The sequence below is a fragment of the Furipterus horrens genome, unplaced genomic scaffold (assembly GCF_987537825.1).
Source record: "Furipterus horrens unplaced genomic scaffold, mFurHor1.1.pri manual_scaffold_3, whole genome shotgun sequence".
Classification (NCBI taxonomy): domain Eukaryota; kingdom Metazoa; phylum Chordata; class Mammalia; order Chiroptera; family Furipteridae; genus Furipterus; species Furipterus horrens.
In genome coordinates this window covers 20662231-20674935 of record NW_028327173.1, presented here as the reverse complement: position 1 = coordinate 20674935, position 12705 = coordinate 20662231, and the positions used below count along the sequence as shown (strand labels likewise).

At 43.9% G+C, this 12705-nt stretch overlaps 1 protein-coding gene across 1 annotated transcript in view; it reads right to left on the bottom strand.

Moving 5' to 3' along the window:
* Nucleotides 1-9271, bottom strand: part of HDAC1 (histone deacetylase 1) — a 30867-nt gene extending 21596 nt beyond the window's left edge. The window contains exons 1-2 of the mRNA XM_090269021.1: nt 9183-9271; nt 1581-1693 (exon numbers count right to left, since the gene is read on the bottom strand). Of these exons, the coding sequence (XP_090125147.1) occupies nt 1581-1693; nt 9183-9231 (162 nt within the window). The 5' untranslated portion in view covers nt 9232-9271. The remainder of the gene's footprint in view (nt 1-1580; nt 1694-9182) is intronic.
* Nucleotides 9272-12705: the final 3434 nt, after the last annotated feature.

Sequence of the window (12705 nt, the reverse complement as noted above, 5' to 3'; positions counted from 1 at the left end):
TGTGCAATATGCAGCTCCAGAGGTCTTGGTGCTTACTATTCCACATTCAGGTATTCTCTTTATCTAAATTCTAGTCTGCTCTCTAGAGTCCCTGAAAACCTTGCTACCTTTTATGTTTTTCATTCCCAGATGCTTTCATACATGAAGAACCTTTGGTCCCAAGGAATGTTTGTTCCTGTCTAACTTCTCTCGGGTTTCCTCAGCTGCCTCTATGGTCTCTGAGACATGACACGGCCATCTGGGAAGGAAGACTCATCCCCTTTCATTCTCTGGAATGGTGAGGAAAGATACGGCTGTTGCTAGGTTACTTAAGCTGCTGGCACACTTTAACAACAGACTCTTATGCTCCTACCATAAGGCAACATGGGCCCCCCGATCCTCTTTATTTTCTCATTTGGACCTTTGCAACAGCCTCCTAACTGGTCTCCATGCTTCTAAAATGCATGCCTGTTCCTATCTCTCTTTCATGTAAAATCCTTCACTTATTATTCACTGCCTCCGGAAGAGGGCCAAACTGGGTACCTTTGGACCAAATTTGGTCCACAGATGTACTGATGTGTTTTCATTTGTACGGGTTCTTAAAAAAAAACAACTTGCGCCAACAAGTTTTTACTGGAGCTTTTTGTTGGGAGATTTTATGTAATAATCTGGATTTCTAGCTTCTCTTTAAAAACTGGAAGATGGACCAAAGATCACCAAAAGCTGAGTAAAGAGATTAGTCAGTCTATGCTTTCTAGTAACTAGAGACTTGGTACTAGTTCAATAATCCCAATCACACTTTTTTTTTTGCCAGACTTCTTCTTTTAATAAAGTGATTTTTTGTTTAAGATTGTATTTATTTATTTTCAGAGAGAGGGGAAGGAAGGGAGAAACATCAATGTATGCCTCTTGCATACCCTCAACTGGGAACCTGGCCCGCAACCCAGGCATGTACCCTGACTGGGAATCGAACTGGTGACCTTTTGGTTCACAGGCTGGCGCTCAAATCACTTAGCCACACCAGCCAGGGTCCCAATCACACATTTTTTAGGCATTGGATTTTTCAGCCCATCAGAGCTGCTTAGTTCAGTATATCCCATCTTTGCTGACCTCTCCAGCTCTAGTTGCCTTCACTCACTCCTATGAACTTTACACTCTATCTGTATACCGAATTACTTATATTTTCCCCAAACACACCATATTGTTCTTATCTCTCTGCCTTTTTGTATGTTCTTCTCTTGGAATGCCAGTCCCCTCCTGAACTCCAGGCTAAATTCCATTCAGTCTTTAAAACTCCGCTCAAATATCACCTCTAGGAAACATTCCAAGGCTCCCTTCCTCCTTCATTCCTCCTTACCTCTGCAACTTATACATTTTTTAATTGTTGCACTTACACACGAATTTATCTGTGTACATGTCAGTCTCTAGCCCTAGAGTGAATGCCTTAAAAACAGAATTTCTATCATTTACAGTGCTGTCTGCCACATAACAGTCACTCAACACGTTTGATGAATGAGTATTTAAGAAAAAAAGATAATAAGTAACCAAAGGGACCCCAGAGTTGATGAGATAAGGGAGGGGTGGAGCTCCCAGTAACTCACATAGATTTCCATTTTTCGGTAGAGACCATAGTTAAGTAGCAAATTGTGAGTCATGCGGATTCGGTGAGGCTTCATTGGGTGGCCTTGTCCATAATAGTAATTTCCAACGTCCCCTGAAGAAGAAAGAGTGACAGTTTCAGTGGCACAATTAGACCCACACTCCCAGGAGAACCCAGGAATTTTTCCAATAAACTTCTAGGCAAACTCTCGTTCTGGCCCCAGCCAGTGTGGCCCAGTTGGTTGGGCACTGTCCTGTGTGAACCAAAAGGTCACATGTTCAATTCTGGTTGGGGCACATGCCTGGGTTGCAGGTTCTGTTCCCTGGGGTGTGTACAAAAGACAACCAATTGATGTTTCTCTCTCACTTTGATGTTTCTCGCCATCTTTTTCTCCCTTTCTTCCCCTCTCTCTGGAACAATAGAAACACAAAAAAGCCCACTTCTCTTTCTGGTTCATTCTAGTCTCTAAGATTCTTACCCACCTCAAGGAAAGATAAATCTAAAAGAAAAAAAAAAAAAGCAAGGAATCCTGGATAAATGCCAGTCTAGCCCAGTTTCTTCCTTCCCCTGGGACCCACAGGCACTACTAGAGTGTATGAGGGGTTCATTCCAAAGCTACTTGGAAACAATAGCCAGTGAAGTGACACTGTATCTCTAAGAAATCCACTCCCACAACAGAAAAATAACCATGAATACTAAGAATTATTAAAAGCCACAGTTCCCTTCTTGTACATTGTGACATTTTATGGTATCAAAAGCACATTCACGTTCATTTTCTTACTGGATCCTCACAATAACCCTGTAAAATAGTTAAGACAGGGAGTTTTATTCCATTTTGTACAAAACTAACCTCTTATCATCTCTTGCTTCACCTACAACAATGGCCTTCTAATTGGTCATTCTGCCTTCAATTCAAACTATCTGCCTTACTGTCACCAGTTATTCCCCTCATAAACAGCTCTGATAACATCACCCCCCTGCTCAAAAGTCCTTAATGGCTCCCCATCCCCTACAGGATGAAGAGTAAAGGACAACTTGAGTAACCTGGCATTCAAGAACTTTCTTAATCTACCATTCCAGCTTCATTTCCTGCTATCTATCACCACCACCCTCCCTCACAACTCTCTAGCTGGGAGTAGGCAAACTACTACAGTCTTTGGGCCAAATACAATTGGATGCCTTTTTTTAAAAAAATAATTTATTTGTTTGTTTATTTATTTTACTTTTAGAGAGAGGGGAAAGGAGAGAGAGGGAGAAAAACATCACTATGTGGTTGCCTCTCACTTGCACCCCCCAACTGGGGACCTGACGTGCAACCTAGTAATATGCCCTGACTGGGCATCGAACCAACGACACTTGGCTAGCAGGTCGACACTCAATCCACTGAGCCAAGATGCCTGTTTTTTTGTAAATAAAATTTTAGCCCTGGCTGGTGTGGCTCAGTGGATTGAGCCCTGGGCTGCCAACCGAAAGCTCACTGGTTCAATTCCCAGTCAGGGCACATGCCTGAGTTGTAGACCAGATCCCCAGTTGGGGGCATGTGAGAGGCAACCACATTGATGTCTCTCTCTTTCTCCCTCTCTTCCCCGCTCTCTGAAAATAAATAAAATCTTCAAACAAAAATTTTTTATTGGCACACAGCCATGCCCATGAGTTTATATACTATCTATGGCTCACTTCACATTATAATAGCGCAGCTGAGTAGTTAAATACTTGCCATAGTCCCACCCATATGGCATGCAAAGCCTAAAATATTTACTATCTGACCCTTTACAGAAAGTTTACCGGTATCTGTTCTAAACATACTAGATTATTATCAGCAACCTGAACATGGCAATCACATTCATCAAATACCCTTAGCTCAGACTGTTCCTTTGACCTGGAATGTCCTTCTGTCTCTGATGATCCTCACACTACAAAGCCCAGCTCAAGCTCCAAACATATTCCTGATCAGAATAAATTGTCTTTCCCTCTCTGTGTAATCTGTATATAGCACTTAACTCATTTTGTTTTGTGTCTGAATTACTGACATATCTACTTATATCAACAAGACTGGGTACTCCTTTAAGGCAAGGACAAATATGCCCTGTACATCACAGAGGCTCAATAAATATTGAGTTGAACTGAGACTCAGAGAAGTTAAGTGCCTGCTCAAGATGGCACAGGCTATGAGTGATCTGGGGGTCAACTCTTCTGACTTCGAATCCAGTGTGCTAAAAGCTACGCTGGGTTTCCTAAGTACCTCCTTCAGTTTGCACTTAATCTAGAGGGCTCTGTGAGTCTACTTGGTAGAAAGTTTCTGTAATAATATTCCAAAACCTCATGAACTGCACACCCAAAGATCTCTCCTTTGGCGTGCAACAGGATGAGGCAGATTTTTCAGCACCAGTGAAAAAGGTCCCAACCTCTTATCCACTGGTTTGGTGTTGCCAGAAACAGGTTTCATTCCAGGGACCAATGAACTATGGGGAATGCCACCAACAGCATCCAAGCCACATTCCAATTCTCTTTGTCATAGACATGGCCTGGGATAATGAGAAACTTCTAAACAGCTGTATGTTTAGGATCTCATCCTCGTCTCTATTTCTCTTTAAATAGACTTTATTTTTTAGACCAACTGCAGATTTACAGAAAATTGCAAAGATAGTAGAGTTTTCAGATACCCACAACCAGTTTCCCCTATTAACATTTTACACTAATAAAATAAGTATTTGTTATGACTAATGAACCAATATTGATACATTAACTAAAAGTCCATACTTAATTCAGATGTCCTCTTCTCCTAATCTCTTAGGCCTCTGAGAGCAGGGGCTATGCTCTCAGCCACAACCACAAGCCAGAGTACAGCCTGTAAGTGGCATTCAATAGGGATCCTTGTCCCACACAGACAGACCTTGAGATGCAGTAGCAAGAAAGGCAGGCAGAAAAGTTGTTCCTAGGGCCCCTCAGACAACCTTATCAGCCATGGCAACAGGTAAAATAGGTTCTCAAGGAACTGGCTGAGACATCCAGATCCAGATCCAGTTTGTGAGCAGTCAGCAGTCACATGGCTAATATTGTGATATATAATTGAATTCCTGCTTACCCCTGTCTCTGTTATAGGCCTTAATCCCTAGCAACTCCCTTGCCTATCAAACCTGGATCCAGTCAAGGCTTAGAATTGAGGAACTAAGATACCTTATTTATTTTTTTCACATTTCTTATTTTTTTATTTCAACATTTAAAATATTCATAGATGGAGTATTATATTCACTGATATCTCCAAGGAAGATGTACCAAACACAGCATATAGATGTTCTACAATTATAAGATACCTTATCTAGAAGGCTAAGGGAGCACCATCCTCTTAATAATTTTTAATTAGGTTGCTGAGAGATTTTAAATGAAGTAATTCTTTTTATTTAGATACTACTTTTAAACTTTAAAAGTGCTCTCCCCACTGTTCTCAGTTTAATTTCATAAGAGTGACCTGAGGCTAGAAAGATAAGTGACTTGCCCAATACTGCAAAGCCTCTGAGAAACAGATCCAAATCTGAGTCCCAAGCTAGTGACCTCACTGCAAAACTATTTCCTTTATTTTCACTGTTTAAAATATTATTTATGCTATTACAGTTGTCTCAATTTTTCCCCTTTTGTCCCCCTCAACCCAGTCCCCCTACATACTCCCTTAGGCAATCCCCACACCATTGTCCATGTCCATGGGTCAGGCATATATGGCATATATGTTCTTTGGCTAATCCCTTCACCTTCTTTCAACCAGTCCTCGCCTCCTCCCTCCCCTCAGTTTCTTAAAAAGTAAAGTCTTGCCCTGGCCAGGTAGCTCAGCTGATTGTCCCAATGTGCCAAGGTTGTGGGTTCAATCTCTGGTCAGAGCACACACAAGAAGCAATCAATGGCTGTATAAAAAAGTGGGACAACAAATCAACGTTTCTCTCTCTTTCTCTCAAATTCAATAAATAAAAAAATTAAAACTTAAAAATTAAGAAAAAGCCCTGGTTAGTGTGGCTCAGTGGATTGAGTGCTGGCCTGCGAACCGAAAGGTCACTGGTTTGATTCTTAGTCAGGGCACAGGCTTGAGTTGGAGGTGTGCAAGAGGCATCAATGTTTCTCTCCCTCTCTTTCTCCCTCCCTTCCCCTACTGCTAAAAAAAAAATAAGTAAATAAGTAAATATTTTTTTAAAAAAGTCAGTCTCTTTTCTCTAAAGACTGGGTCTTTTCCCTTTTTCTCTCTTTTAAAAAATTATTTATTTATTTATTTTGAGAGAGAGAGAAAGAGGAGAAGGGGAGAAAGAAGGGGAAGAGTCTAGTCAAGAAACGAGTATACATGACCCAATACAACAGGGTGGGGATTGACTGTGAGGGAGGGCAGTGGAGAGCAATGGGTGAAAAATTGGGACAACTGTAATAGAACAACAATAAAAAAAGAAATTAAAAAGGGGGGGGGAGGAAGGGAGAGAGAAGGAGAGAAACAGCAACTTGCTGTTCCACCCAGTTCCAAAACCACAGGCTGATTTCTGTATGTGCCCTGAGTAGGCACTGAATCCGCAACCTTAGTGCACTGGGACGGCACTCCAACCAGCTGAGCTCCCTGGCCAGAGCTTCATTTTTCTCTTCTTAAACCAGGAGTGTGGAGATCACAAAACTGTGCAAACTTGATACGACCACGAAGTTATAAGATTCAGCCTCAAACGTGCCCTCACCACCGCCCAGCAATCCTTCTAGATTTATTTTCCTAGCTCCCATTTTCACAGCAGCTATCTAACAGCTATCTGTCTTCAAGATTCCTACTGTAGACCTGGCTGGTGTGGCTCAGTGGGTTGAGTGCTGGCCCCTGAACAGAAAGGTCACTGGTTCAATTCCTAGTCAGGGCACATGCCTGGGTTGGGAGCCAGGTCCCCAGTGGGAGAGGCAACCGATGGATATTTCTCTCCATCTCTTTCTCCCTCCCTTCTCCTCTTTCTAAAAAAAATAAAATATTTAAAAGAAAAAAATTGGGGGGAGAGGGGTAAGGGAGGAAAGAAGGGGAAGGGTCTAGTCAAGGAATATGTATAAATGACCCATGGACATGGAAAACAGGGTGGGGATTGATGTGGGAGGGTGGGATGGGTGCTGCAGGGGAGAGCAACAGGGGAAAAATTGGGGCACTGTAAAAGAATAACGATTTAAAAAGGCACAAATAAATAATAATAATAATAATAATAATAATAATAATAATAATAAAGACTCCTACTGTACCAGCTGCCCTCCCACATTCTCAGGAAAAGGAATATTCTCCTACTTCACCTTGAAAACTCCATCAACTTTCCCCATCAAACTTACCTACATTTGAACTCCTCCTTGCCACTTACCCTCTCATCAAGGAACTTCCTCTTGAAGGCTAGTGTCCCTACTTGTGCTCTGGTGTGCATTTCACTTGCTCTCTTCATGAATCTCCATCATTACTAGTTCCTCTACCCTATATCTTCAACCTCTCCTTCTCTCTGGTTATTTTCCATAAGAATTTGAATACACTCGGCTCTTAACCACTATATCTTCCCTTTATCAACAACCCTCTCTCTCTGCCCTGGACAAGCTTCATTAAAAAGGGTTCAACCTGATGACTTCCCTTCACCCACTTCTTTAGTTCCAAAACCTGCACAGGAAACAGTTCTTGCCAGCACTTGGCCATCCCTTCCCTCTTTTGGTTACTGGAACCCAACCCTTTCTGGTTCACTTACATCTCTGGCCATTCCATCTGTATCTTTATTCATGTAGTCAACAAGTATTTAGAGAGCCTACTAGGAGCTAGCTCTGTTTCCAAGGTTGAGCATGGAGAGGCAGATAATACCTGGTCCCTTTCCCTTAGGCATTTACTATCTGTAGCAAGTATGAACAAGTAAATGGGCAAATCCAACACACAGTAACAGTCCTAAGACGGGGGAGTACAGAGCATGAAGAACACTAGAATTTTCCTCGGTCTACTTCCTTAGAATTCCACTCTGGATCCTCCTCTCTTTCCACCCTATATAACTTCTTGGGTGACTGATTGCAACCCCTTCTATAATAAAGTGTCTATCTATATGCTGACAACCACCAAAAATCTCTACCTTTTCATTTCTGTCTTCTAAACTGCAGACCAGAATGTCCAACTGCCTACTGGACACCTCTACTTGGATAATACCCCCCAGACATCTCAACAAGTATGCAGGTATTTCTTAAAAACAAAAACAAATAAACAAAAGACCCAAAGTTATCAATGATATGATCTCCTCCAAATACTCAGCATCAAACTGCCCAAATCAGAAACTTGGGTTCCTTGCCTTCTTCTTTACCCCAACATTCCTGAACTGAATTTCTGTCCCTGGGTGATAATTCTAAGGTATAAATCTGATGATGTCACTAACCTGCATATAAAACTTCAATGATTCACAAGTGCTCTCAGAATAAAGTACAACTTCCTTAGGATAGTATACCCAGCCCTTCATGATCAGGTCCCCATTAACCTCTCCAGCCTCATTACTTGCAACCTTTCTCTTACCCCTGTTCCCTACCTTCTACTCTGTCCTCAATTCGATGCCTCAGACATACTATATACAAACATACCTTCTGTTTTCCAAAGGTACTGTCCTCTCTCTCATCTCTGAACTTGCTGTTATCTTTGCCTTCCCTGTGCCAGGCTAATAACTCCTGCTCTTCGAATCCTAACTGAGGCTGGGCTGGGTGCCTCTTCTCATTGCCTCTGTAACACTCTATAGAGAGTTCCTTTATCCCAGCAAGGCACCGGGGAGCAATTTTCTGCCACTGTCTATCGAAGCCTCCAAACTGAGCTGAAGATGAGAAGTGACTTGATCAATAGCCCTAGCCCCAGCACCTAAATGCTACCTAGTTCAGAGTAAGCTGCTCGATAATTTTTGTTACATGAAAAAGTTGCATCCTTTTCCTTCCAACCCCAGTAGCCCCATTTCCCAGTAGCAACTGCAGGCCCCACTCAGAGACTGGGGGAGGGACAGTGGTGACCACTAGTTGGTGATTCCTGAAGGACTCTCCCAAAGAGGATGAGGAAGGAAAGGGGCAGTGAAAGACCTTGGTATTCTCAGCAGGAAAATATACCCTTGAAACGTTCTCCACCATATTCTGCCTCCTCCCTCAGAACCAGCCTCCCCCCAGGGAATCCCATCCACTCAAACTCTCCCCATCACACTTCAGAATTCCGGGCCAAGATTACTTCAGGCTTCTCCAAGTGATACCTCTCGACCTCCTTTCCATTCCTCTGAGCCTCCTACCTCAGGCCCGATCTCCTTTTCTCAGGTTGCTCCCTCAGCCTCGGTCTCTTCTCCTCTTGAGCCTCTTCCCTCAGTCTCAACCTCCTTCCTCTGCCTGACCTCATTCCGCTCAGCCTCCTCCCTCAGCTCCGATTTCCAACCTGAGCCTCTTCCCTCGGTCTCGATCTTCTTCCTCTTCAGCCTCCTCCCTCAGCCCCAACCTCCGTTCCCCTCCAGCCTTCTTTCTCAGCCTTTCCCCTACGCCTCAGCCTCTCCCAGCCTCTCCTCTCAGGTCTCCTCAGCCTCCCGCTCCCGGATCCGGCCCGGCCAGGTCCCGCCCCTGCTGCAACGACGGTGCTCACCATCATAATAGTAACAGACTTTCCTCCGGGTGCCCTGAGTCTGCGCCATCTTGCTCGCCTCCCGTCCCTCCTGTCTGTCTGTCCGTCGTCCGTCGTCCGTCGGTAGGTCGGTCAGGCCTCCCGCCCGCTGCTCCGCTCAGCGTCCGACCCAGGGGGGAGGGGGCGGATCTCCAGCCTGCTCCGCCCGCCCCTCCCGGGCTCACCTATAGCCGCGCAGCCCGGGCACTGCTCCAGCCAATCAGCTTGCGCAGGCACGGCCCGGAACTTGGCAGGGGGCAAGGGCAGCCCGGAGAGGCAACCCAGGGCCCCCTGGGCCTGTACCAAGGTCCGCAACAGGGGGGTGGGGGAGCTGTTCAGGGACCGTACCATTAGTCTCGGGGGAAGAAAGCCGGTCCGGAAACTTCACAGTCCCGTTTGGGTGGTAGAAGCGTGCTTGGAGATCAGAAGCCAACTTTGTAATTTTACAGAGAATCCACCGAGGTCTACGGGGGAGGAAAAGTGACTTGCACAAGGTCACTCAGCCAGCGAAAGGGTTGAATGTGGATTAGAACTCAGGTTTGGAGGATGGAGAAATTACCTGACAAAGGATAGGAAAATTCAGCCGGGCAAGTACTTTACCAAGGTTATCTCGGTTATTCCAATAATTCCTCACAACAGATTTAGAGGAGGGCTCTTTATATTAAACTCATTTTACAGATAAACATAATGAAGTTGAGACCTTTGTGACTTAAATTCAGTTTTCAATTGTACACATTTTGAATGCCTACTATGCACCAAAGACACTATAACAAAGTGGCAGAACCCAGTCTTTCTTACTCCAAAGGCTACCTCCCTGATGCAGTCACCCAAGAGGACTAAGGAGTGTCTTTAGACAGAAGGAAACTGATTGTCCCCTTATATTGGTGCAGGATTTCTCACGCTATTGAAGGTACGTATTGACATTTTGGACTGGGTAATTCTTTATTGTAGGGGGCTGTCCTATGCATTGATTGGATATTTAACAGCATTCTTGGCCCCCTCAGTTGTGACAACCAAAATTGTCTCCAGACATTGCATATCTCAGGGCAAGGGGTGGAAGGGATTGGAGGGAGTGAAATTGCCCCCCATCCTACCCTTGAGAACCACTGCACTAAATCAGTCAATCAACTGGTTATAAGCTGAAAGGCTGAAAAACACTGAGATGGGTTATTAAAATTAACAATATTCATAGTTAGTGGGTGCTTATTATGTGCCAAGTAAGTTACTCACTCATGGTCCTATAGTGAATAAGATACATTTTTATGCCTCTTTACTGTTTAAAGGGTGCTCAGGCACTTGCATTCCTCACTTGGGAACTGCATTTGGGCTATTAATTATAAATAAAGGTAACAGATCCATTATAGAAACAGCAAAGGACCAGGGAATAAACCATATTACCAGTTCTGTGCTGTTCCCTACCTAGGAATCTTTCTTGGCCTCCATTTCCCTTTCTATAAAACAGAGAGAATACAAAGTTCACAGACTATAGCTGCACACAGTATCCAAACAAGGCCATGGGTATGGCAGCATTTTTTAAATGCACACCAGAAATCACAAACTCAAATGCCAACAGAGGTCAGGCAAGTGATCTAAATGAGTGGATTTATATTATATATATATTAATTTGACTTAAGCACTTTGTTTGCATATTTTAAAAATTGAATTCCTTTTCACATCCTTAAAGTAATACCTTTCTCCCATCTTACTTCAAACACGCTGCCATCTTAAGGTACCATTAATAGAAATGTGAGTGCCAAAAAAATCTCGTTTTTCTCTTTATTGTAAGCAGTGCGAATATGATGACAGATAGCTACTAACAGTTTCGTTGTCTGGGAGCAACAGGGAGTGGAAGGGACTCTGGCAAAGGGAGAACTCATGCCCCACCTGAAGGGGCTGGCCACTACTCAGCTCCATGAGGACAGGCCCAAGGGAACCAAATCTTCCATTCCTTTTTTTTTTTTTTTTTTTTTTTTAAAGAAAGGCAGCCTATTATCTAGAGAGAAATAAAAGCCATTCTTTTAAACTGTAAGTCAGATCATGTCATGGCTCTGCATAAATCCCTGTAAAGGTTCCTCAAAATGGCTCCTGTAAAGGCCACATGGCCCCAGAGGACCTATCCCCTCCCTAAAGCAGTCAGTGTGTCTCCAAGCTGTCCAGGCAAGCTTCTGCCTCAGGCTTTTCCCTCTGCCCAGTCAGCCCCTCCCCCCAACAAGTGACTCATTCACTCACTCACCTCCTGCGATCTTTTTTCAGTGACCTTCTCAGAGGCCTTCCCAGACCACTCTCTTTAAAAATACCAAACTCACCTTGGCTGGTGTGGCTCAGTAAATTGAGTGCAGGCCTGTTAACCAAGAGGTTGCAGGTATGACTCCCAGACAGGGCACATACATGGTTCGTGGGCGAGATCCCCAGTTGGGGACATGTGAGAGGCAACCAACTGCTGTTTCTCTCCCCCTCTTTCTTCCTCCCTTCCCCCCTCTCTAAAAATAAATTTTAAAAATATTTTTAAAATAATAAACAAACAAATAAATAAATAAACCAAACTCCCAAAACATGACCTTTCTACATTCCCTTATCCTGCTCCTTTTTCTCCTTAGTACTCATCACCTTGTAGCACATCATATCATTTACTTCTTTGTAAAGTTTATTTTCTGTCTTCCCTTAATAGAATGTAAGCTCCACAAGGGCAGACTTTGTTTTATCTGTTGTATATCCTATGAGCTCAGAACTGTGCCCGGCACAGTAGATGGTCAGTAAGTATTTGTTAAATGAGTGGATTAGCTCAATATAAAAACATCTTAAAGGTGAATCAAAACATATGAGGCCAAATATAGCCATTCAATCAATAGCTGTAAAGATTTCCGGCCAAGATGGAGGCGTAGATAGACACACTTCACCACCCTCTACAAAAATAAGAAGAAATAGAACTACATCAAAACTAAAAGCAACCAGAACTACCAGAAAATTGAACTGCATGGAAATCCAACAGACAAAGATGTAAAGAAGCAATACTCATCTGGACAGGTAGGAGGGGTGGAGACAGGACAAAGAGGATTCGGTGTGGTGGTGGCAGCGATGGCAGCAGCAGCAAGGCAGTGGCTGTAACCAGCCAACGGAACGAGCGGTCACACATTATAAAAGTCAGGAGAGACACCTGGGGAGCGCTTCCAGCAACAGATGAGACCACACACCTCATAGTTCCAGCACCAGGGAAAATCAAGCCTCATTGCTTCTGACTATGCAAAGCAGTGGGGGTTGGGGCAGAGGAAGAAACTGCTGGTCTCTCAGAAGAGTCCGCTTGTTTAAAGGGCCCTCATGGTCCTAGAATGTCCGCAGACCCACCCACTCCGGGAACCACGGCCAGGGCAACAGCTATAGAGGCACCATCCCATATGGGAAGTGGGAGAAATGCCTGGAAAGGGGGCGAGTGCTGAGCAAGTGGCATTGTTCCCTCTCAGACCCCTCCCTCACATACAGCACCACAATGTGGTGAAACGGGTTACCT